The sequence below is a fragment of the Muntiacus reevesi genome, chromosome 14, assembly GCF_963930625.1.
Source record: "Muntiacus reevesi chromosome 14, mMunRee1.1, whole genome shotgun sequence".
Classification (NCBI taxonomy): domain Eukaryota; kingdom Metazoa; phylum Chordata; class Mammalia; order Artiodactyla; family Cervidae; genus Muntiacus; species Muntiacus reevesi.
In genome coordinates, this window is record NC_089262.1 from 15,208,838 (window position 1) to 15,236,221 (window position 27,384).

The window sequence follows — 27,384 nt, forward strand, 5'->3', positions numbered from 1 at the left end:
AACTCATGTCCATTGAGTCGATGATGCCATCCAACCATCTCATCCTCTGTCATTCGCTTCTCCTCCTGCCTTCAAAGAATAGATACATGTATATGTAAAACTGAATCACTGCTTTATACCAGAAAGTAACACATTGTAGATCAACTGTACTCCAACGTAAAAATTAAAAATAAAATAAAATAAATTTTGGCTTTAGCAAAAGGGAAATTAATTTCCTTTATATTTACATATGAATATGGGTCTAGATATCAACTATGCATTCGTTATCTAAGAAACTCATAAACTCCTTTGTAATGCATTAAGCCTATTTGCTCTCCTTTTGCACATCAGATTGTTTCACAATAAGGCCTCTCTTGGTTTAGTGGTCACTGTATTCATTCTTTAGCATTTTCAAACATTTTAGTTGATGAAATATCAGTCCTTTTCCTCCCAGTACTTGAGAAATCGCTTAACTGTTACATGAAAGAAACGAGAAGATGAAGTACCATAGGTCAATGACTGTTTCCAAGACACATGACCTCATGTTGACTCTAGAGAGACTTACTGAGTCTTTGGTCTGGAATGATTCAGATTTGACTACATGCACCTGAAAGAGAGCTGTGCCAATGGCCAGTCTGGGAAAACCACTGGATTTGAAATTCACTTAACTTCTCTCCCTCTTCTGTCTGTATAGCAAGGGTACCTGCTTACCAAACTTAATCTTGACTGACCTGAGTCTTTCAGAACTGTGCCCTGTCCATTATTTCTTCTTTATCTTTCCACTTTAGTTTCTCTATTCTTTGTCTCATCCCATCTTCCCATATGTATTTTCAGTTCTTCCAAATTCTTAGAAGCAAATAAAACCCAATATTGACAAAATGGTAAATTGTTGCCCTGAGATTGCTTTCACTTCACCAAAACACTTCAGTGTGGGCCTTTGTAGATATCTCTTCTGGCTCATGTCTTTTTTGAGCCTTTTCCAAAGAGGCGAATGTCTTCACTCCTACCTGAGTCACTCCAGGGTCAGTAGTAAACAACTCATCACAAGATCAAATTGCACAATTTCTGTTCTTGGTTTTTTTGTTTTTTTTTTTTTAAATCATTTTGCAGCAGAATCTTAACTCCTCCAAGCTGCTTCCTAAAATTCTTTCTTGACTTCTGACACATATATTTTTTTCCTCCTTTCTGGAAAAATCTGGTTTTCTGCTTTCTGCCATGTAGGTATAAACATTCTGTTAGGCAACCTTGATAGAGTATGTTCCATCACCCCTCCCTCCAGGTAGATGAGTCCTCACCTAGCTCCAAAGTGTAGATAAGGTTTTCATACACTCTTGACTGGATTCTTCCAGTCAAGAACTTGTTGTTGTTTGTTGTTTAGTCACTAAGTTGTGTCTGTTTGCAGTCCTATGGACTGCAGATCGCCAGGCTCCCTGTCCTCCACTGTGGCCCAGAGTTTGCTCAGATTCATGTCCATTGAGTTGATGTTGCCATCCAACCATCTCATCCTTTGTTACCGCCTTCTCCTCCTGCCCTCAATCTATCCCAGCATCAGGGTCTTTTCCAACGTGTTGGCTGTTCGCATCAGATGGCCACAGTGTTGGAGCTCCAGCTTCAGCATCAGTCCTTCCCGTGAATGTTCAGGGTTGATCTCCTTTAGGATTGACTGGTTTGATCTTGCAGTCCAAGGGACTCTCAAGAGTCTTCTCCAGCCCCACAATTTGAAAGCATCCTGTTTGTTTGCTCTGACGGAAGTGCTTTCCACTTCCCTATTTTCACCTAAAGGTAGCATAGTCACGTTTCAAGGCGTTTATCAGAGTGATTAAGAGTCCTCACTCCAGAGCCAGAGTGTGTGAGTTCACACCACTGTCTCCAGAGTACTAGTTGTGTCATGTTGGGTAGGTTCTTTGGCTTAGGTTTCTTGTAATAAAGTGGAAGTAGTAATAATTTCTTCCTTGTAGGATGGATGAGATTATGGGCTAATGGGTTAATATATGTAAAAATTAAATAGTAAGACAGTCCTAGACAGAGTGAGTTCTACTGTATAAATACTTTGGATATTTCTACTGTTTCCAACTCCACCTCGTCTGTAAAAGTTTTCTTATCTCCCAACTTCAACTAAAGGTCATCTCTTCTGGGAAAACTTATGTTTTGCTGTCTCGTGAGGCTTAGCTTGCTCTCATTTTAATTGTCTCTGTATGTCTAACCCTCCTGCTAGACTCGAGTAGACTTTTTGCTCTCATGTGGTCTCTGCTGTGTCTTAACTTGAAAAAAAATTTTCCTTTTCCTACTAAGGAGCAAGTCTATTTTTAAATCTAGAATAATTTCTGAAGATTTTAAGTTCTTAAGGCAACTCTGCATGTTGGATTTTTTTTTTTTTTTTTTAATCCGAGCATGTGGGATCTTAGTTCTCTGACCAGAGGTTGAACCCACACCCCCTACACTGGAAGCACGGAGCCTTAATCACTGGATTACCAGGGAAGTCTGTGCGTGTTGAATTTTTGATGAGAGATCCTTAAAGATACTAGAGGATGCTCTATAGGGCCTGGACTTCATAAAGGAGAATGGAAATGTCATTTGTGATTAATCTCCCTTTCTGTAAGAGAGCTTTCTGACTTTGTAGTTACAACTCATCTTAACCAGCTCTCTAGGAAAATTGGGTTGTAGCAGGGTGAGTGTTTGTGTATCTGTGTGCTTTCCACAGATCTGCACATTTTACAGTACATTTTTACCATGTTGAACATTTTTATTGTGACAAGGATATAAATTAACTTTGAAAATGTTTCTCTAAAATTTTACTCGTATATAATAGGTTTGCCTTAGAAATTTAGACATGAGTTGACAGTTCTTACTGTAGTACCCTCTCCCTGGAGGACGTTCCCATCCCTAAATGTTGGTTATGTTTCTGAATGGAAGCTTTCATTGAATCAGATACCAACAACAATAATTCCAATAATCGATATTATCACCAGGCATTGATAACACTTAAGAGCAAATCATTATGACATAGTGCGTCCTGGTAGGAATACTGAAAATACACATAGGCAATATTATCTTCATTTCATTTTCCTCTTCTAGAATAAAAGTTTTGGCATTTGAAAGGAAAGGGCCAGTCATTTATTAAAAACAAATTTTTGGACATAAACAATCATGTTTTAGATTTCCCCCCTCTACTCTTATTGTAAATGTATTTTGAATTTGTTATGTTTCTCTGTATTTTTTAAATTCTTTCCTTAAGGTAAAAAAAAAAAAAAAATCTAAGTTGTTGATCAAACCTACCTGAAGCAAATGCAAGTAGGTTTGATCAACAACTTGGATTCTTTCAGCCAGAATCATTATGAAACCAGCATGTCTGGTGATGTTTGATGCATTTTATGAGTCAGTTCTAACTTTGTATGTTACCTTAAAAAAAAACAAAACAACAATAATTGGATTGTCTTGTATTTAAGCCTGTTGAGATTTTGTAGCCCTGAATTTGCAGAGTGACACAGTTTAATTTGCTATGACCGCATATTTGTCAAGAAATCTTGATTGGTTCTCATGACGTGATCAGACGAGTAGTCTTTTTTTGATTCTGTTTCCATCTTATAATCAGCAGAAAATATATCTGCCTCGCAGATGGAAACAGAATCAAAAGGAGACACTATTCCTCATCTTGATCACACCATGAAACGGCAATCAAACCAGAAATAACACTTCAGTCCCTGACACATACTGTTGCATATTCATGTTAGGTTTTGCCATTGACTTGGCGTCATCTTTTTCACTGTAATCTGTTTGACATTATCCCTAAGAACTTTATAGTCTCCTGGTTCTAGTTGAAATGATTAATTAATCCAAATTCGTATTTTCAAAGTAGAAACTTGGCAGTGGGTGGGACCTTTGTATGATTCAAGCTGTCCTATATAGAAAAATGCCTAGATAATAGTGCAGAGAGAGAAGATATAAATAGAAATAGCATTGAAGTCATAATATTATAACCTTCAGGCCATATGGAGAAATACTCTATTAATCATTTTCTTGTTTTGTTTTATACACCAGTTAATGTATGCCAGTGATTTTCATTGTCACAGCATTACATCATTGTTCATTGACAAAGTAACAAAAATACAGATTTATGCTAAGGAGAAATGGAACTGGGAAATGTCATGAAGTATGTACTCATTGTAGGAAGAATATAGTACACATAATCCCTGTGGTTTCCAGGTAGTTAATGCCTAGAAACTGTGTCATTATGCAAGGTTGCATTTTCTGATGAGTCATTGCTATAATTGGGACTTGCATTTTTCATCTGAAGATATAGGAAGCTAACTAATGAATGTAACCAACAAAGTGCTACCTAAATGATGGTGATCATCACTTAGGTGATCATCTGCATATCAGAACCTTTAAAATTCAGTACATGGGCTGAGATAAATATTTTACATTTAATCATCAATAGTTTTGCTTTCAGAATGCAGAATGGTTCTTGAGAGTTCTTTGGATGACCCAGCTATCTAGAGGGACTCTTCTAGAATGCCCAAAGGCATGCTGTTCCTTAGACCTGCCTCTAAGAACTGAAATTTTAAAGTTGGTGATGACAACCTTCTTTATTTCTCCAACTTAAAACTCCTTTCAATCCAATATTTACCCCATTCTCTCTCACTGAACGCAACCAGATTACTTAGTGCTTTATTTCAGACTAAAGAAAGGAAAGAGTAAATAGGAGGCCCAGAAACATCTTAACTTTCTGGAAAACCATAAGAACACTTTCATAATGGCTAAAATATTGATTAGGTCCTATCTTGGTAGGTAGGGTTTTGAGCTCCTGTGTCTTAAGACACAGAGAGTTGTGATGGAAAGCAAAGGATTATGTGGGCAGGGTGACTGAGCTGTGTGTTTTCATGGTAACCGGGTTATTTGAGAACCTTAGTCACTGGAAGGGGCAGAACTGCTTCCTATAGAGACGACCCAGGACCAGGCTGGCTCAGAGACTGCACCCACAGAGTCTACCAGTTGGCTCCTTTTCTTGGCACTGGGAACAGGGAGACTACTCCAGTGGGCTTCCAGTCCTACTACCATCCCTTTACCTTTGGTGCAGGATGGAGTCAAGATTTAAATCCTTTACTGCTGGATCTTTTATCTTGCCTCTGAAGCTGTCCTCCTCAAGAAGCTTGTGGGATTGAATATTTGGCTTCAGTGTCTATATAAGTTAAAGTGCAGAGAAAGACTGGATCCAGAGGAAGAGCAGATATTCATATGCAATAAAGAGAGGTGTAAAGAGGAGCATTTGCAATCCTCTGGAGAAGTGGCCAAGCACCCACTTGCCAGTGCAGAACACAAAAGAGATTCGGGTTCACCCTGGGTTGGGAAGATCCCCTGGAGAAGGGCATGGCAACCCACTCCAGTATTCTTGCCTGGAGAATCACATGGACAGAGGAGCCTGGTGGGCTACAGTCCATGGAGTTGCACAGAGTCGGATCGTGACTGAGGCAACTTAGCACGCAGTGAATCTTTGCCCTTACTGTATTAAAGTCACCATGACCTCATGCTGATATTCCCAAAGCGAAGATGTTGGTATTAAAAATCTATAACTGGCTGGAACTGTTTCCCAACTTATGATAAACTCCAAACAAAATCTTCTAAAATATTGCATTCTAAATAGTTCTGTAACAATGAGGCTGTGGTGAAAAATTTTTTTTTCTTCTTAGAAGAAATATATTCCATTTTCTAGGCTTAATGCAGTTCAAAGCAAAACAAAGCAAAAATGATTCCTTTCAAAGGAAATGGTATACTGCGAGTGAGTGCTAGGTGGCTTGTTTTTGACATGAGTTGTAAAGAAAATATTTATAATTTTTCCAAAACGACACTTGGTCCTCTGCCTGTCTACTTTTATTTTCCCAAAATGAAAGCTAAGTTTTAATTTGGTAGGCTATGCTGATACGCATGTTCAGTTGTTTTAATCGTGTCTGACTCTTTGTGACTCTATGCACTTTAGCCTGCCAGTCTCTGTCCATGGGATTCTCCAGGCAAGAATACTAGAGTGGGTTGCCATGGCTTCCTCCAAGGGATCTTTCCCACCCACGTTTCCTACATTGTAGGCGAGTTCTTTAAAAATATATTAGGAAAGTCCTGGATGAGTTGATCATATTAGAATTTGCAAGAATTGTGGTTCTTGAGTGAAATCCCATGATAATTCATCTAATACAGATGTAATTTTGCCCAGCTTGTCCTGGGATTGTGTGTACAAAACAAACACAAATTTAGATGATTTGAATGGCTAAGGACCATCTTCCATGTTCTCTGACAGCCTTCCTGGAGCAAAAGGATCAAAGAATTTGAAGCACTTTCTGGAAGTGACTATCTTTGTCTATTAGAGTATCTTTATTAACATATAATGTTTCAAAGTATTTCTTCACCTGAATGCCTCAAAGAAAATTTTTTTAAGGTTTGCAGTAGTGGTGATATGTAGGATTACATTTTTTTCTCTTCATAGATCTATATTATTAGTATATATACTAATGGTATATACACTTGGTAGTTGACCATTACCTTATAAACAGGAATTGCTTTTACAAGAAAATAAATACTTGTTAGCTCGAAGACGTGACAAAATCCTCCAAATATTTGTTTTGGAGAAACAATTAAAATCTGATATCAAGGCCATTTATTATTTACTTCATGTATTTATTTCTGAGGCCAAAAAATGCCTTACTTTACTTAAGGTAAGGCACAGAAGGTACTGTATCACATGGATGTGATCTTTTTCTGAGTCCTGATGTGATGTAGGCAAAGAACTAGACTCCACGGCTTCACACTTGCCACCAGTCTTCCCTCTGATTCTCACGGCTTCTCATGTTTCCCTACCTTCCCTTCCAGGTTGCTTTGATCACATAGCAATGCTAGAATGTCACTTTCTCTCTTCACCAAAAAGCAGAATTGTCATTCTTCTGGAGTATTTGTGTATAGCCAAGTGGGATTAATTAACTAGATAGAGGCTCACTTTCATAAGATTAGAGGAGCAGATAAGTCACACGACAGCTGAACCACCAACCGTGTGACTCAGGATGGGTACTGTTCCTGAGATGAGAACTCTGCCCACTTGCCACTTTCTCAGTGGAAATTCCTTATGACAACCTAGACAGTGCCATCCTGCCTCACCTAATTTGTAGGACTTGGCCTTTTTCTTTTATGACACTGCTCCATGAACTCAGCTAGTTAGAATTTGGATAGGTATAAAAGGAAGATAATAATGGTATACTTATGATCTCATGGTGCTGTTGAGAAAACTTTAATAACATTTGGGATTAAGGTTGTTCCTGGACCACTGGAAATAGTTAATAGACTTGAAATTAGAATTCTAATTTATCCCTGGTTGTTGGCAAGGTTTTCACCCATATTTTCTTGAGAAATAATCAAACTGTCCTGCTTTTCCAGTGTTCTAGACAATTCTATAAGACTTCCTCTGATACCTCACTATAACTAACACAGGAAAATTTGCAAAAAGTAATAGTGTTTGTTAATTTTCAGAGACCAGTAGGAATTGAGACATACTTTCTTACTTAGAATTTGATTATGTATGTTCATTTCCTGCCCAGAAACAAAGAATAGAAATTGGCCCTAATTGTGTTCAGAACGCCAATTTTAGTAAAGTAGATTTTAGGTTTGTAAACTAACATGATTTTAAGTCTCTAGGGATAGCTGTATACAATTTCATGCTCTGTATTTCAGAGAGGACACTTGGTTATGGTCATACGCCCACCACATTTATACTTGGTCTTCTGTACTTTCTAAGTTGGTTCATGGGTTTCTATTATGAAATTGGGAGAAGATCCTACAGGCAGACCTGTCAGGTTTTCGGTTTCTTAGCTCTAACCTAATGTACCAAAATATCTTGAAATACCAGAGTTGACATTTTGACATGCACCATTCATACATACTGGGTAATTTAGAATTCAGTGAAAGAGTTTAATTATAATTTAAAATACTGCTCCAGTTTATTTCTTCATATTTTCATTTATTGTTTTGTGATTGCTTACAGGATAAAGGTGCATTTAAAGTATTTTTTACCATATATGCTTGCTTTCACTTCTGAGGGGAAAATAACCAAAAATTAAATCAAATACAGCCTGTCGGATGTCTGAAGTAGGTTATGACCAAAGTCACTCCCTCTTGAAAAAGAAATGTGTATAAGAGAAATTCTTACTTTGATAACATAATAAAGGTCTTCTTTGAGAACAGGAACAGTATTTTCATCATGTTTTGGTTTATTGCTTTTTTTTCCTCCCCAACTATTAAAGTCATTCTGGATAGGAAATTCACGTACATCATGTTGAGACAAATTTTGACTGAAGAATAGCACTTTTGTATCTAACACCCGGCTCTATTTAAATAAGATAAATGCAGGTTATCACTGTCCTGAATCATGAGTCCAAGGGATGGAATGAATAAGCAGAAAATTTTCTATTCTAAATGGAAAATACTTTAAAAAAAAAAAAAAAAAAAGACATCACAGAGTACAGTATAATTCTGCCAGGGGTCAGTTCTGACCTGAAACAGAACCAGAGGTGTCACCTGTATGTGGGAACACAAAGCAAAGTGTGCGTTCTCTCTCTCTCTTTCTTTTTCTCCTGAGCTTATTTGTGGGAGTGAAAGAGGATATTGCCATGTAATTTTTGCCATGCTTCATCAAGGAAAAGCAACCAATTTGCTTCTAAAGAGCAACATTCCAGTGGATTCCCACTGATAAATGATGCCATAAAAATACATTTGAACTAAATTTATACCTGATTATTGATTTCGATGAATGCTTTAGTGCCAGAGGAGGAAGATTCAGGATCAAGTACACTCCCAGGTTCTTATGCCAGGTCGAAGTGTCAGCCTCAAGGAAGTTGGAGACTTACCTTTGAGTGAAAAGGCCATTAATGACCAATAAAGTTGAGTATCTAGTTTGAATTCTCATCAGGAAATTGATCATGAAGGACATTGTTATATTACTATGAAACTATTTCTTCTAAGCCAAAAATACCTTGAAGAGCAATGAATACAAATCTGACACAACTAACACACCAAATGTAACTGTGACACCCTTTTCTGAGCAATAGTTTTCCTTTAATGGGTCCTTCTTAATAATGAGATAGACCAAATCCTCCTTGCCTTTGGTCTTTGAAGATGTGAGTGCATATGTGAACGTATATATGAATAGTGGAGTTGGTCTTTGAAGATGTGAGTGCATATGTGAACGTATATATGAATAGTGGAGTTTGAAGCTTGAGATTATTTTGTCAAAATTTGAGATTTGTGTGATTTTTTTTTTCCCAACTGTGTCATTTCTCTGGAATGTGTTTTAAAATTATGACACCTTTCACTAGCTCTCCTATAAATCTAAAATGGCTGTCACTGCAATTGTGTTCAGTCCTTGGTGTTTGAGCTGGACGTGAGGAAGCAGATACACAAATAGTGGCTCCGCTTCTCTATGCAGTTGATGGTCTTTTTAATCACTGTTCTTTGATTTTAGCTTGGTATGTCCTTGGCTTACTACTGATCAGATGCTTAAAATGATTCATTGTTTAAATTTTATTTTATTTTTAACTGTGATGAAATACTTGTAGCATGAGATTTACCACGTTTACCATTCTAAGGTGCATGGTTCAGTAGTGTTCTGAACCCTTTACTTTGTAAATAGAAGCCTCTTTCAGTTTTTAATGCTTGACAAGCATCTTAGCACTGCTGTAGCTAATTACCATAGATTGAGTGGCTTGTCAGAGAAGGCCGTGGCAACCCACTCCAGGACTCCTGCCTGGAAAATCCCATGGATGGAGGAGCCTGGTGGGCTGCGGTCAATGGGGTCGCACAGAGTCGGCCATGACCGAAGCGACTTTGCAGCAGCAGCAGAGTGGCTTATAAACAATAACAATTGATTTCTCACAGTTCTGCTAGGGTGGGAAGTCCTCGGTCAAGGTGTGGGCAGATTTGGTATCTGGTGAGGACCTGCTTTGAGATTATAGGGGGCTGGTTTCTGGCTTCCAGGGCACATGGGGAAGGGGGCCAGAGAGGTCTGTGCCGGGGTCGCTGCTATGAGGGTGCTAATCTGCCCGTGAGGGCCCCACCCGCATGTCCTAATCACCTCCGGAAGGCCACCCACCCCACCCTGCCCCCTAATACTGCCGCCCTGGGGTTTAGAATGTCAAGCCATGAATGTGCAGGGGACGCGGGGATTCTGTCTAGAGCCTCGAGTCACTCCTCGTTTTTTTTGTGTGTCCTGTTGTTACAGAACTCCAAGATGGGAGGCAAACTGAGCAAGAAGAAGAAGGGATACAATGTGAACGATGAGAAGGCCAAGGACAAGGACAAGAAGGCCGAGGGAGCCGGCACAGAAGAGGAGGGAACCCCGAAGGAGAATGAGACCCAGGCGGCTGCCGAGGCCCCAGAGGTGAAGGAAGGCAAAGAGGAGAAGCCAGAGAAGGATGCCCAGGACGCCAAGCCCGAAGACAAGGAAGGCGAGAAAGACGCAGAGGCGGCCAAGGAAGACGCCCCGAAGGCAGAGCCTGAGCCGACGGAGGGGGCCGAGGGCAAGCCGGAGCCCCCCAAAGATGCTGAGCAGGAGCCGGCGGCCGCCTCCGGCCCCTCCGCGGGCGGCGACGCCCCCAAAGCTTCGGAGGCCGAGGCGGCGGAGCCCGCGGCGCCCACCAAGGATGACAAGAGCAAGGAGGGAGGGGACCCCGCAAAGACTGAGGCTCCCGCCGCTCCTGCCGCACAGGAGACGAAAAGTGACGGGGCCCCAGCTTCAGACTCAAAACCCAGCAGCAGCGAGGCTGCCCCATCCTCCAAGGAGACGCCGGCAGCCACGGAAGCGCCGAGTTCCACGCCCAAGGCTCAGGCCCCCGCAGCCCCCGCAGACGAGGTCAAACCTGCCGAGACCCCGGCAGCTAATTCCGATCAAACCGTAGCAGTGAAAGAGTAACAAAGGACAGCCTATGGAAAAAAAAAAAAAGAATACAGCTTAACGACGACGACCTGTCTCTCTTGTCTCTCTCTCTCTCTGTCTCTCTCTCTCCTATACTAACTTGTTTCAAATCGGAAGTAATCATATGTATTGCCCAAGAATAAGGATGTGGTCCCATCAAAGGGAGGGAGGGGGTGGGGAGAATCCAAATAGTATTTTTGTGGGGAAATATCTAATTATACCTTCAGTCAACTCTACCAATCAGCCCTGGATTTTCAAGATCAATGTCTGAAAGTGCAGTACATCTTTTGTACCTGAACTGCTATTACATGCGCTCCTGCCGCTAAAGATCTGAACATCTTGTCTTTCTGCAAGGGGCGGGAGGTGGGGAGTGATTCTGCCCGCAGGGCTGTGCCAAGGCAATCAGATGTTTATGAAAGCAGTATTTTCTGTGTTTTCTTTTTCATTTACAGCCTTTCTTATTTTGATATTTTTTTAATGTTGTGGATGAATGCCAACTTTCAGACAACCCACCGTAGCCTGTCCACATGTATCTTGATGCCAATACTCCATTTTTCCTCCCCCGGTCTTTTTGGGAATAACAAACATTCTCTCATCCTACTTAGCCTCCCTAGATTTCTCATGACGAGTTAATGCATGTCCGTGGTTGGGTGCACCTGTAGTTCTGTTTATTGGTCAGTGGAAATGAAAAAAAAATTTAAAAAAGTCTGCGTTCATTGCAGTTCCAGTTTTCTCTTCCATTCTGTGTCACAGACACCAACACACCACTCATTGGAAAATGGAAAAACATAAAAATTAAAAAAAAAAAACAAAAAAAATGTACAATGGATGCATTGAAATTATATGTAATTGTATAAATGGTGCAACAGTAATAAAGTTAAACAATTAAAATGAAGTCAAGAAGACTACTGGTTTTCTTTTTACCACCATTACCCTTCCCTGCTCCTGGGTCATTGCCTCAGTAGAGAACAGAACAATTATCGAGAGTTTTCTTGGGTATAATTAAATAGAAATAAAAAGCAGAATCTTCAAGGTTATTAGTTTAAACAATGAGCTAGATCAGTGTCAGTCTATGGAGATAAACTCTATAAAAAATGAAGATGTGATTAATTAAAAGTTATATTTTGAATCAAATACACTGTGAGACAATAAATGGATTTGAACTTGAAGGGTGGGTAGAAGAGAATGATGAGGCCTTATAGATAGACAACATGCATGTAAGTTGTGAAACCACTGAAGGTCATTTTATCTGTTTGTGTACCATATTCATGGTAGCTGTGGAGTGAAAGCAAACCTGGAACCGACCTTTACAGAGACCGGATAGCTGTTCCGGTTTTGCACTGATGACTTACGGCTTTTAAGTCACTTCTAATTGCAGGCTTCTCTCTTACATGTAAGAGGGTTAAAGCGAACCTGTTTCATTTCTGAAATACTAATTTGTGTATATGCCTGGTGATGATTTTATGGGGTGGACAGGTATGTCCCAACAGAAGGTATGTCACCTCTGTTCCTCGATTTCTCCCCCAGGACTGGAATGGCGGCCCTCAGTTTGCCCATATTCCATAGATGGGGAAGGGGTTGGAAAATTGGTATCATCAGTGGCTTTTATGGAGCAGGGAGGCAGGCACATCAGTCCTGTAATGTAAGATAAGAAGGAATTGTCTCAAATCTCTTGATAGTGGTTTGGGTCTTTTGCAATTGGTTATTAAAAGCCAAATCTCAAATATAAAGCACTTAAAAGTGAAGTGAATCCTGAAAAGTGAGTCACTCAGTCGTGTCAGACTCTGTGACCCCACAGACTGTTAGTCCATGGAATTCTCCAGGCCAGAATACTGGAGTGGGTAGTAACCTTTCCTTTCTCCAGGGGATCTAACCAACCCATGGATCAAACGCAGGTCTCCCACATTGCAGGTGGATTCTTTACCAGCTGAGCCACAAGAGAAGCCCAAGAATACTGAAGTGGTAGCTTATCCCTTCTGCAGGGGATCATCCCAACCCAGGAATCCAACCAGGGTCTCCTTGCATTGCAGGCAGATTCTTTACCACCTGAGCTATCAGGGAAGCCCTGAAGTTAATCCTAGACAAAGATTTCTCATGATTGAATCATGATTGAGTCCATCAAATGGCAGGTTTGGGAAGAGTGGGTTGGGTGGTAATAGAGTAATAAATAATAGTAATAGAGTAATAAATAGACCCTAACCTAGGAAATTTTCTTCAGGATTTGTGAAGGGCCAGTATACTGGGATTAATTCCCAAAATTAGTTCATCCTCATCCACTAGTGAACAGTGGATGAGGAGGGACCTTATTTGGTTTTTATGGGTTACATTACACAGGATTCAAAAGAGAAAGAAGTCCCCTCCAATTATCATCTCAGTCTAGTCTGTACCATACTTAAGATGTTGCCAGTGGATTATACTGGAGAAGAAGAAATGGTGAAACGATACTAGGGTTCAATGCGGGTTGTTTCTACAGTGAAATAAATTTGAACTCTTAATGCTTGAAAGGACAGCAAGAAATGTGTAAACACATTAACCACCAAGCAGCTGTTTTAGGTAAAAAAAATAGCAGAGAAATGTCCACATTATTACCAGTGTGTCCTGGCCTATGTAAAATAGCTCGGGGGTGGATTGGTGGCGCTGGTAAAGCGGTAACAGATTCTTTGAACCATGGAGGATATTTAAATGATTACTAATATTAAGTACCATGCACTTCTTGCAGATAGACGTGCTCGTTGATGAAAGTCATATAAATTCACTCTCTTCATCCTTTTCTCATAAGAAACTCACTAGGCTTTTGGGTGATTAGAACAATCAAATCAGTCTCCTGGATTAGTGTTTATCGCTATAAATTGCTGTTGAGGGATAAACAAAAGCAAGGAGGCATTTTTCTTAGTTTTAGTTTATTTACACTTAAAGTTGTGTTGGAGAATTTAAAAATTTGAGTTATTTTTCTCTTTTCTAACTCCAGTCAGTGTTCCAGCAATGAAAAAGTATCAGAAATGTGGTCCCCTAAATACCAAAATCAGAATTTCAACCCAACCATGGCTCATGACATTTAATTTTACTGTAGTGAAGAAAACCTTGGTTTGAAGTTGTGTATTCAGCAGAACGTGTTTTGTGTGTGGGAGTGATGCACTCAGCCCGGAAATGTTGAGCGTCCATTTTCAATCTGGAGGAAGCTCAATTGCTCCCTTCTCGTGAATGGTCTTAAATAAAGGGAAGGTCCTGCACAGACTTGTGCGTCACTGGCAAGTTATCTGGGGACTCACCACATGTTTGGCTCACCACTTCATGCGTGTTTTAACATCTGCTTTACGGAGAAGAAAGGGTTCCAGGTGCTAGCACTCATTGGGTGCCTAAGTACCTACAGCAAAAACCAACGGAGAGTGAAATGAACTTTTCCACAGCGACCAGCTTTGTCCCTTCACCTTGAATGTCCGGTCCAGTAGCTGACACTGCCTCTGCATGGTAGGGATAGACTCTAGTCCTCAAGAGCTGGTGTGTGCCATGGTGATCTGATCCCACCTGGCCTCAACCCTAAGAGCAGGCCATCTTCAGCCTGTCGGTGGTCACTGAGGCAGAGGCCTCATATGGCTACCATTCAGGAACCCTACTTGCCATTCTTAGTGGAGTCAAGGCCAAGGTTCGGTATATACTAGGCAAGTGGCTGTCAACCACCTGGCTAGACATTCTTTAGTTGCCTCAGTTGGGAAAATTATTAGGTGCAGCAGCTACACACTTTGTTCTCACAAAACATCCCAAAATCTTAATTTTCATTAAATGAAATACCATGCTCTAGTGAAACACATTATCTTCATTGTAACACTCAACATATCAATTGATGTCCATCCACTGTCAAAACTGGCTTAGGAACACAAATTGACATTGTTTCTTTACAGACATAAGGCTTTGATATACACTAAATTTCACTCAAGTTTTATTTATGGAAAAAAAATCTATTTAGAGAATTTACTATTTTGTTGTAATCCAAATTCTTTCCTCAAGGTTGATGCGATTAGTCCTCATTCTTTTGATTTCTGTTTTCCAGCATAACAGCGCAGTTGTTTTAGTCTTTATTTTTAACCAGTTTACACAATATTGGAAATCAGATGCTTGGAAGATAATTTTCTTACCATCAAATCTGAATGAAGTCCTTGCTGGGTAGAGTAACCTTGATTTAGGTTTTCCTCTTTAATCACTTTAAATATATCCTTCCACTCACTTCTGGCCTGCAGAGTTTCTGTTGAAAAATCATCTGTTAGCCTTATGGGGATTCCTTTGTACGTTATTTTTTGCTTTTCCCTTGTGGCTTTTGATAGTTTTCCTTTGTGTTTGATATTTGTTAGCTTGATTAACACGTGTCTTTGTATATTTCTCTTTGAATTTATCCTGTGTCGGACTCTCTGGGCTTCCTGGATTTGGGTGACTATTTCCTTGTTGGTGGGAATGTAAATTGATACAGCCACTATGGAGAACAGCATGGAGGTTCCTTAAAAAGCTAGGAATAGAACTACATTATGACCCAACAATCCCACTACAGGGGATATAATCTGAGAAATCACAGGTGAAAGATACGCATGTACCCTGGGTGTTCCTGGTTCCTCAGTGGTAAAGAATCTGCCCACAAGGCAGGCTTGGGTTGTATCCCTGAGTCAGGAAGATCCCCTTGAGGAGGGCATGGCAACCCATTCCAGTATCCTTGCCTGGAGAATCCTATGGACAGAGGAGCCTGGCAGGCTAGAGTTCAAAGGGTCACTAAGAGTTGGACACAACCAATGTGATTGAGTGTGCACACATATACCCCAATGTTCGTTGCAGCACTTTTTAAACAATAGCTAGGGCATGGAAGTGATAGCTTACAGTGAACGATGTCAGATTCGTGATCTCCAAAGAAGATTTAGCTTCCGGACCAGGGACCAGGCTTGATCCCTCAAAAGGTTTTGTATAGCAGAGTTTTCAGTTTAGCTCAGTTAAGGCACTCAGTCACGTCTGACTCTTTGTGACCCCATGGACTGTAGCACTCCAGGCATCCCTGTTCATCACCACCTCCCAGAGCTTGCTCAAACTCATGTCCATTGAGTTGGTGATGCCATCCATTCACCTCATCCTCTGTTGTCCCTTTATCCTGGTGCCATCAGTCTTTCCCAACATCTGGGTCTTTCCAATGAGTCAGTTCTTCGCATCACATGGCCAAAGTATTGGAGCTTCAGCTTCAGCATCAATCCTTCCAATGAGTATTCAGGACTGATTTCCTTTAGGATGGACTGGTTGGATCTCTTGCAGTCCAAGGGACTCTCAAGAGTCTTCTCCAACACCATGGTTCAAAAGCATCAATTCTTCGGCACTCAGCTTTCTTTATGGTTCAACTCTCACATCCATACATGACTACTGGAAAAACCATAGCCTTGACTAGATGGACCTTTGTTGGCAAAGTAATATCTGCTTTTTAGTATGCTGTCCAGGTTGACCATAACTTTTCTTCCAAGAAGCAAGTGTCTTAATTTCATGGCTGCAGTCACCATCTATAGTGATTTCAGAAACCAAAAAAATAAAGTCTGTCACTGTATCCATTGTTTCCCCACCTGTTTGGCATGAAGTGATGGGACCAGATGCTATGATCTTAGTTTTCTGAATGTCGAGTTTTAAGCCAACTTTTTACTTTCCTCTTTTGCTTTCATCAAGAGGCTCTTTAGTTCCTTTTCACTTTCTGCCATAAGGGTGGTGTCATCTGCATATCTGAAGTTACTGATATTTCTCCTTGAAATCTTGATTCCAGCTTGTGCTTCATCCAGACTGGCATTTCACATGATGCATGATGTCTTTTGCATATAAGTTAAATAAGCAGGGTGACAATATACAGCCTTAACGTACTCCTTTCCCAATTTGGAACCAGTCTATTGTTCCATGTCCAGTTCTAACTGTTGCTTCTTGACTTGCATAAACATTTCTCAGGAGACAGGGCAGGTGGTCTGGTATCCCCATCTCTTTAAGAATTTTCCACAGTTTGTTGTGATCCACACAGTCAAAGACTTTGGCATAGTCAATAAAGCAGAAATAGATATTTTTCTGGAGCTCTCTTGCTTTTTTCATGATAGAACGCACGTTAGCAATTTTATCTCTGGTTTCTCTGCCTTTTCTAAATCCAGCTTAACATCTGGATGTTCTCGGTTCATGTACTGTTGAAACCTCGTTTGGAGAAATTTGAGCATTTCTTTGCTAAAGTGTGAGATGAATGCAATTATGTGGTGGTTTGAACATTTTTGGTGTTGCCTTTCTTGGGGATTGGAATGAAAACTGACCTTTTGCAGTCCTGTGGCCACTGCTGTGTTTTCCAAATTTGCTGGCAAATTGAGTGCAGCACTTTCACAGCATCATTTTCTAGGATTTGAAATAGCTCAGCTGGAATTCCATCACTTCCACTAGCTTTGTTCACAGTGACTTGACTTCAGACTCCAGGATGTCTGGCTCTAAATGAGTGATCACACCATCGTGATTATCTGGGTTGTGAAGATCATTTTTGTATAGTTCTGTGTATTCTTGCCACCTCTTCTTCATATCTTCTGCTTCTGTTAGGTCTATACCATTTCTGTCTTTATAGTAACCATCTTTGCAAGAAATATTTCCCTGGTATCTCTAATTTTCTTAAAGAGATTTGTCTCTCCTTGCTATAGCAGAATTTTATTAAAGTATAAAAAGGAACAGAAGATGCTTCTGACATAGACATCAGAAGGGGGATGGAGAGTGCCCCTTTGCTAGTCTTAGCAAGAGAGCTATATACTTTTTTAATTGGTTATTACAGTAAATAAAAAGAATGTCTCAATTTTATAAAGGTCTTACCAGACCCACTCCCATGATTTACATTTTAAGATAAAGGGATTAGAGCTAACAATAGAAAGATCTTACTAGATCCACTCCCATAATATACATTTAAAGATGACAGAATTAGTCAGAAGGGTGTTAAGAAGTAGAAACATGTCCTGGAGCAGGGTACATTGTTGTTATATAATCACTGGCACAGAGTTTAAGCCGAGTTGTTTGTTTTGTAATCATCAGCTCTGGGCTTAAAGAAAAAAACGTTTTATGAGATTAAGATGAAGGAATGTAGAAAAAAAGTTTATCCTTTTCTCCTTCTTAAGAGCCCCAGACCCCTTTCAACTCCTCCAGGACCCCAGACTTCTTATCAACCTGCCTAAGAATTGGCTCTCTCAGAAGCAACCAGATACCCATGAACAGGTGAATGGATACAGAAATTGTGATACATATACACAATGGAATATTACTCAACTGTTAAAAAGAATGCATTTGAGTCAGTCCTAATGAGGTGGATGAACCTAGGGCCTATTAGACAGAGTGAAGTAAGTCAGAAAGAGACAAATGTTGTATATTAACACGTGTACGGAATCTAGAAAGAGGGTACTGAGGAACGTATTTGCAGGGCAGAAATGGAGAGGCAAATCTAGAGAACAGACTTAGGGACACAGTGGGAGAAAGGGAGGGTGGGATGAATTGAGAGAATAGCATGGACACATACACATTACCATATATAAAACAGGTAGCAAGTGGGAATTTGCTGTGTGACACAGCTCAACCCATTGCTCTATGACAACTGAGAGGGGTGGGATGGCGAGGGAGATGGGAGAGGGATTCCAGAAGGAGGGGACATATGCATACTTGTGGCTGATTCACGTTGATATATGGCAGAAACCAACACAATAGTGTAACGCAATTATCCTCCAATTAGAAAAAACTGCTAAGGTAAAGAAAAAAACAATATACCAAATAGCAGTGCCACTAATATTTGTGGGATTAATCAGATGAATTTTTCTATGCATCCTTATAAAAGGAGACCAAGCTTTCCTCATTTATAACTGACATTGTGTTGGTCAGCCAGGTAGCTCATGTTTTAAATGTTTAGTCAACTACTACTATTTGGCCAGGAGTTTTTAACCCTTCCTGCTCATGGGAAAGTGAAGAGAGTAATTCAGAGAATTTTTCATACAGGTATTTGTCTTTTTAAAAGTTTATTTATTTTTTGACTGTGCCATGAAGGCTGCAGGATCTTAGTTCCACAAACAAGGATCGAACCTGTGCCCCCTGTATTAGGAGTACAGTTTTAAATAAAGTTATATGTCCTTCATTAAAAATAAAAAAATTATTTCTTTTCATGAGCATATATATGCCTTGTGCCTTTTTAAGGATAGAAATTCTATTAGTGTATGAAATCTCAAAATCCATCAACCATTGGTTAAGTACAATTCTCCAAACTTTTCTCAGTCATTTTATTAAAGGCAATTTTTCTTCTAAAGCGGTGTACTTCCATTCACTTACATATTTAAGTTCCTGGAGGAAAATCTTTTTGCAAAAGAACTACGCTCAAAGGATACTTGGTACAACTGTACACATTGAAATAGAAAATCAAATAGCAATATCATATAGCTCTATCTCATGTACACTTGACCTTCATATTTTCCTAAGGTCCAAATATCACATTTGTTCCTCATTTCATTTCCTTTGAAGGTGGTTTTATGTTTCCCCCAAGTTTCCCTCTGAGTCTAGGAAAATTCACATTTAGCATCATTCATTTACAAATTAATAAGCCTTCTATAATGTATCTACTTTTGTTTTAACTCCCCCAAATTCATGTCTTTACTGGTCAAATGACAAAATAATGGTGCGATAAGAATCATCAAGAAACTTTTGTATTTGCTTTCTTCACATATGTTTTTCATTATATAGTCCAGGATTTAAGAGTAAGAGAAAAGAGTCCAAAGAAGTTGTATTGAGGAATTCTCATCTTGAATATGGCTTTACATCCATTTCCCTAATTCTAAGGCAGTTTCAGATAACGAAAACAAAGCCAGACAGGCTGCAGGCTTCCCCAAAGCCATGGGTGTCAGAAAGTCTACTAAAGCTTAAAATGAAATTTGCTGTTTTAAACTTATGTAAATATTCTGATACATTAAACATGTATATCTTCAAGACTCAGTTTCAATCACTAGATAGACTACTGGCAACCTCACTATCTTTTGGCTTTTTAAGCTATGAATTTATTCAAGTAGAAACTACGGTGAAACAGGCACCAAAGACTATTCTTGCCTTGTTGACTAAATTAATCCTTAATATCAATTGGTTTGTATTTAAGAGCCACATATTCAGAAACTCAGGCTCACCAATGTTGTTACTCAAAGGAAAAAGGCACTTTTTAAAAAAAACTAGAGTAAACTATAGTCACTTGTAATACATTTTTGTTAACAAAAAGAACAGTGAAAAAAAACTGCAAAAGAAAAAAAAAAATCCTTGAGCCCCTAAAATGAAAGCAATCCTCTTAATGGAAGGGAAAGACTACATTTCAGTGCTTTACTGACAGAAAGAGCCCTGTTTGGAGATTTGCCATGAGCAGAAGGGAATGACACGTCTGATTACAATTGCCTTTTACGCAGGTTTGGGAAATTTGATCTGACAGGTGAACCCCATTAAAAGCACTGACTAGAAGAAGGTCCTGTAGCAGCAGTGAACAATTTCCATCCTCAGCACAGACGTCTAAGAATAGAGCTGCCTCTCAGCCGGAACCACCCACCGCAGCCACCAGAGTCTGACTAGTATGCAAATTCCCCAGAGGGTTCTTTTCCTTCTTCTTCTTAAAAAAAAAAAAAAAAAAAATATATATATATATTTAAACTGAGTATAATAGAGCCTATATTTTGCTTGCTACCTATTCATCTGCTTTCTCTAACAGGGGCTGAAAAATACCTTGACATTCAGGGCAAATTCTAAGTTTTCTAAATAACACATGCACACACAGACACACACACTAGTAAAAACAATGAAACCAAAAATAATGTAATTAGAAGACAAAAAAGAGTTGCTTACATTTCTGATGCTAGCCAGAATTTCATTATAGCTTTTTTAAAATCTTATATTTCCTCTCTTCCTATTCCCTCTCTTCCTCTGTATTTTGTCTTTCCCATCATGTCTCCTGCTTCTATTTATTTATTTATTTTTTTGGTCAGCTAATAAAATTCTAAAAAGATATTGTCACTGTCTCTCTCCTTTCTCCTTTCCTTCCTTCCTTCCTTCCCTCCCTCCTTCCTTCCTTCCTTCCTTTTTCTCACTGAATTCACACTGAGGCAAATACAAACCCTGGGTAAAAACTATAAAAAGTATATATATCCTAAGTGTGTACTTCCTAAATACACATTAAGTGTACTGTTTTGTTTTCTACTTTGCACAACATATTATTCATTTGTTCTTTGCTTAGGAAGAACGATGTACTTTTCTTGGAATTCATCTGTACTTTATTTACTTTCCCCCTCCCCCCATTTATCTATAAGAATAACAGGGAGATTAAGGGAGGATTAAATCAGAATCTAACATAATTTGAAATGGTCTTTGATGTGGAATGCTCATTAAAAGGGAATCCTAAAGGTTTCATATCAAGAAACTGTTCCAGAAGGCAGGGCAGTGGTTCTGAAATGCCATACAACCTGACTACCTAAAAACTTCTAGGACATTGAAATAAACAGAATCCAGGCACCAAGCCATGACTTTGAACCTATGGAAGGCAGAGGGAGGGGAAGACTTTCACAAAGCCCTTCTTTGGGAGTTCACTGAGATAGTGTGACTTTCATACAATTTTCAAAGAGACTTGAGTTAGAATCTGTTTTTCAGGATAATTTAATCTTAAGTAAATTGCTTAACATCTCTGAGGCTCACTTACCTCATTAGGAAAAAAAGGGAATAATAATAAGTTGCAGTGAATATTTTTAGCAGGAGCCAGAAGTAACCAACTCTTAACGTATATTCAGTGAACCACAGCAAGGCTTTCAGTTTCTAAAAAAAAAAAAAAACTGAGATTGTAAGCTCTGGCTTGTCTATCCTATTTAAATTGCAAAGGAAAATGTAATGGGAAGACATTTCTTAATGTTTTCTTGGACATACAAAGACAATGACTATGGACTCGAGACCCAGGTTATCCTAGACGAAACAGCCTAGTTTGTAGTGCTGGGAGATTGTGTCATTTCCTTGGTTTTGTCTTGCTGCAGCAAGAAGCATGAGGGGAGGCCAACCACAAAGGAGGAGCCTCAACAAGCCTTGGCTCCCTCTTTTTACACCTTTTGTCTCTTCCCCCTTGAGCCTGCCCTATGCAAATTAGGGCCAGCCAGCAGGGGAGATGTTTGTTTCACCTGAAGTTCTCACTCAGGTCTGAGGATATTTCCTTTGCTCCCTTTCTTCGGGCCTCTCCCGTTCTTTGTCTGTCTTTTAGCCACCGCCATTTTGGACTCCGTTTTCCTATTCTAACTACTTAACAGTAGGTAAAAAATAAAACACACATGCAAGGCATAGAAACCACTTGGTGTGGGGAGGTGGGGAAGGTCAAAATCCAAGATGGCTTTCCTGAGAATGTTCATATTAAGTCACTGAGATAACTAAGATATAAATCAATGAGGGAGAATGAATCCCCTTTGTGTATGGCAGGTGAAGACCTTGGAATCCTACCTCTATTGTGTAGTTAACTTTGTGAACTGAGGACAGCATTACCTTCTTAGAGCATCAATATGCTAATCTGAAAATTAGAGAGCATGCCTGTCTCTGGGTGGGGGTGGGGGATTGTGGAGAGAATCAAAGGATGTGTTTAGCACAGTGCATAAGTGTTACCAAGACTGTTACCCTAGAATCATAACCTTGCCTCTCCCTGACGGAAACAAACTACCCTTATCTAAGTTTCAGGAGGAAGCTGCAGAGAGAACAAAGCAAGAACTGGATAGAACCTGCTAGGCCCAAGATGGTGAAAGCCTTGACTTCCAGTAGACCTTGAACCTCCTTATACACTCATGATAATACATTAGAATGCTAAAGACACACCCACCAGGGCCATGACAGTTGTTAATTGCCATAACAGCCAGAAAAGCCCCAAAAGTGCAAGTGGTATTCATTCAGTTGTGTCCAACTCTTTTTGACCCCATGTACTGTAACTATCCAGGCTCCTCTGTTCATGGGATTTCCCAGGCAAGAATACTGTAATGTGTAGCCATTCAATTCTCCAGGGGATCTTCCCCTTCCAGGGATCAAACCCAGGTCTCCTGCAATGCAGGCAGATTCTTTATTGTCTGAGTTACCAGAAAAGCCCATACAACTACTGAAAATGAATGTAGCATCGGTTCCAGGTAAAGTCACACCCTTGTTCTCAGATAAGTCATGACTATTCCTCTGAGGAAAGAGTATTTACTGTGACTGAGGCAGACCAGTTGGAGTGCTGGGCAGATAGCTTGGTAGGAAACCTAAAGATGAGGAAGAAGGAATATCTGCAAGATGACCTCCAAGTTTAGTAAGGTGGTAAGATACACTTGAGAAGAGATTTGGCAACCCATTCCAGTATTCTTGCCTAGAGAATTTCAGGGACAGAGGAGCCTGACAGGCTATAGTTCAGTTCAGTTCAATCACTCAGTCGTGTGCGACTCTTTACGACCCCATGAATTGCAGCACGCCATGCCTCCCTGTCCATCACAAACTCCCAGAGTTTACTCAGACTCATGTCCATTGAGTCGGTAATGCCATCTAGCCATCTCATCCTCTGTCGTCCACTTCTCCTCCTGCCCCCAATCCCTCCCAGCATCAGGGTCTTTTCCAGTGAGTCAACTCTTTGCATCAGGTGGCCAAAGTACTGGAGTTTCAGCTTCAACATCAGTCCTTCCAATGAACACCCAGGACTGATCTCCTTTAGGATGGACTGGTTGGATCTCCTTACAGTCCAAGGGACTCTCAAGAGTCTTCTCCAACACCACAGTTCAAAAGCATCAATTCTTCGGTGCTCAGCTTTCTTTACGGTACAACTCTCACATCCATACATGACCACTGGAAAAACCATAGCCTTGACTAGACAGACCTTTATTGGCAAAGTAATGTCTCTGCTTTTTAATATGCTGTCTAGGTTGGTCATAAATTTCCTTCCAAGGAACAAACATCTTTTAATTTCATGGCTGCAATCACCATCTGCAGTGATTTTGGAGCCCCGCAAAATAAAATCTGACACTGTTTCCACTGTTTCCCCGTCTATTTCCCATGAAGTGATGGGTCCAGATGCCATGATCTTAGTTTTCTGAATGTTGAGCTTTAAGCCAACTTTTTCACTCTCCTCTTTCACTTTCATCAAGAGGCTCTTTAGTTCCTCTTCTCTTTCTGCCATAAGGGTGGTGTCATCTGCATATCTGAGGTTATTGATATTTCTCCCAGCAATCTTGATTCCAGCTTGTGCATCTTCTAGCCCAGGGTTTCTCATGATATACTCTGCATATAAGTTAAATAAGCAGGGTGACAATATACAGCCTTGACATACTCCTTTTCCTATTTGGAAACAGTCTGTTGTTCCATGACCAGTTCTAACTGTTGCTTCCTGACCTGCATATAGGTTTCTCAAGAGGCAGGTCAGGTGGTCTGGTATTCCCATCTCTTTCAGAATTTTCCACAGTTTATTGTGAGTCACACAGTCAAAGGCTTTGGCATAGTCAGTAAAGCAGAAATAGATGTTTTTCTGTAAGTCTCTTGCTTTTTCGATGATCCAGCAGATGTTGGCAATTTGATCTCTGGTTCCTCTGCCTTTTCTAAAACCAGCTTGAACATCTGCAAGTTCACGGTTCACGTATTTGCTGAAGCCTGGCTTGGAGAATTTTGTGCATTACTTTACTAGCATGTGAGATGAGTGCAATTGTGCAGTAGTTTGAACATTCTTTGGGATTAGAATGAAAACTGACCTTTTCCAGTCCTGTGGGCCCTGCTGAGTTTTCCAAATTTGCTGGCATATTGAGTGCAGCACTTTCACAGCATCATCTTTTAGGACTTGAAATAGTTCAACTGGAATTCTATCACCTCCACTAGCTTTGTTCGTAGTGATGCTTTCTAAAGTCCACTTGCCTTCACATTCCAGTATGTCTGGCTCTAGGTGCGTGATCATACCATCGCGATTATCTGGGTCGTGAAGATCTCTCTTGTACAGTTCTTCTGTGTATTCTTGCCACCTCTTCTTAAAGAGGTGCTTCTACTTCTGTTAGGTCCATACCGTTTCTGTCCTTTATTGAACCCATCTTTGCATGGAATGTTCCCTTGGTATCTCTAATTTTCTTGAAGCGATCTCTAGTCTTTCCCATTCTGTTGTTTTCCTCTATTTCTTTGCATTGATCGCTGAGGAAGGCTTTCTTATCTCTCCTTGCTATGGGTTTGGAACTCTGCATTCAAATGGGAATATCTTTCCTTTTCTCCTTTGCTTTTCATATCTCTTCTTTTCACAGCTCTTTGTAAGGCCTCCTCAGATAACCATTTTGCCTTTCTGTATTCCTTTTCCATGGGGATGGTCTTGATCCCTGTCTCCTGTATAATGTCACGAACCTTTGTCCATAGTTCATCAGGCACTCTGTCTATTAGATCTAGTCCCTTAAATCTATTTCTCACTTTCACTATATAGTCATAAGGGATTTGATTTAGGTCATACCTGAATGGTCTAGTGGTTTTCCCTACTTTCTTCAGTTTAAGTTTTAATTTGGCAATAAGGAGTTCATGAGGCTATAGTACACGGAGTCAAAAGGCCAGACACGACTGAATGACTAATTCTTTTAAGACACACTTGAGGGCCCATCCGAGATGGCTTATCTTGACTAATGAGTCATGAGGCTCTGTTGCTTGTTCTTCCTCAGAGTTCCTTGACTACTTGGGTGCAAACATATAAAAAGACCACAGTTGGGGCCTCCAGGGTTGGACTTTTCCAGTGCATGTGACAGAAATACAGGCCTCAAAATCCAACTAGAGAACTGGCAAGGTCTTTGTTGATATGGTGGCCATTACATGACAATAAGACCAAGGGAGTGTGACCAACAGGAAACTGGTGGATGGGGAGAAAGGAAAGCAGGGAGCGGACAACACACTGAGAAAGCTGAGTCACAGTCGTGATGAGTGGCTGGAAAAGCATGTTTGAGAAATGGAGGAGGACACTGGAATAGGAAGTTTTGGAGGTGGAGAAGTTTTGCACGGTGACAATTTTCCTTGTGACTGAGGAAGAAGATTGCTGAGGAGATGAATGTGTTATGGAATAAGAGGACGTTAAGCCATTGAGAGCCAGGACTTGAATTAAGCTCTCCATGTGAAAGGCGACGCCACGCACAAGGATAGTGGCCAAGACGTGGGGAAAGAGAAGGCGTAAACAGGAACGCATGAAAATGTGAGGAGTAGGGAATGCTGTGGCCAGAGGGCATAAACTTCAAAGCATACGGTGCTGTTTTTCACAGAAAGTGAATGTGTTAGTCACACAGTCATGTCTGACTCTTTGTGACCCCACGAACTGCAATCCACCAGGCTCCTCTGTCCATGGAATTCTCCGGGCAAGAATTCTGGAGTGAGTTGCCGTTCCCTTCTCCAGGGGATCTCTCCCACCCAGGAAACGAATCCAGGTCTCCACTGAAGATTTTTCACAGAACCATTGCCAAATACACTTCTGGAGTTTGCCATAGGAGGCAAAAAGTTCACCAGCCTCACGTGAGAGGTCTCTGGGGAGCTCATCCTCATGGCTTCAGTTAAGGCAAGGAGGGGAAGGGGATGTTTCATAAAGAGAATGGAGGGTAAAAGGCATTTCCTTGCTCTGAGGCTGTGCTTCCGGGGCAGAGGCCCAGCAAGGAAGCAGTGCATTATGGGAATGATGGTCTTGCACCAAATAGGTGACCCCAGTAACTTAGACTTTTGTGTTGGCCGATAGTAATCAGAGATGAGAGACGTGGAGATTAAGCTCTAATGCTCCCTTTGAGGACAGTGAATTCTGGCCCTAGTGGGCAAAGATGTATTCTCCACTTCGCTTCAGTGGACCCTGCAGGCTGGACCTCAGACAAAGCACATGTCTATGTTGGTGAATCTGCTTTACACTTAGGCTCAGCATTCACTGCTCTGATCACCTTGGATCTCTCCAAAGACCTCCCATGTCTCCATTCTCGTGGACCCTTCCTCTCTCACTCCCTACACCGAGAAGATGTTAGCAGATTCCCTGGTTTGAAGCTTGTCTCTGAGACTTTCTGAGCTCAGCGACCTTGGGCAAATTACTTCACCTCTTTGTGCATTGTCCTCCTTATCTGTAAAATGGGAATAATACTCTCACCCAACTTGCAGGGTTGTCACCAAGATCAATGCTATCAGGGACCGGATGCACAGTACCTGGAATCCAATTTTCACTTTCCCCGGAGTCCAATGACAGACTAAAGAAAACCTGAGGGATTATCTCTCTCTACTTCTCCAAATATTTCCTAAAATCCAGCCTTACTGGACTTTTTCAAATCCTTTCTGTCATAGACGTCTTTTATTAGCTGGGAGTGATTGAGGACAGAAATATAACTTCTCCTTTTCTTATCTCTAGTCTTTTGAATGTTGTCTCACACTGAGTATTTTTAAAATATTTGTTGAGATGTTAAGTGGTTTATGTAATATCATTTCTT

General features: G+C 40.4%; 1 protein-coding gene across 1 annotated transcript in view; it reads left to right on the forward strand.

The window, feature by feature from the left end:
* BASP1 (brain abundant membrane attached signal protein 1) overlaps positions 1-11,816 on the forward strand; it is a 51,853-nt gene extending 40,037 nt beyond the window's left edge. Inside the window, exon 2 of the mRNA XM_065905330.1 lies at positions 10,229-11,816. Within this exon, the coding sequence (XP_065761402.1) occupies positions 10,238-10,918 (681 nt within the window). The 5' untranslated portion in view covers positions 10,229-10,237 and the 3' untranslated portion in view covers positions 10,919-11,816. The remainder of the gene's footprint in view (positions 1-10,228) is intronic.
* The last annotated feature ends 15,568 nt before the right edge of the window (positions 11,817-27,384 follow it).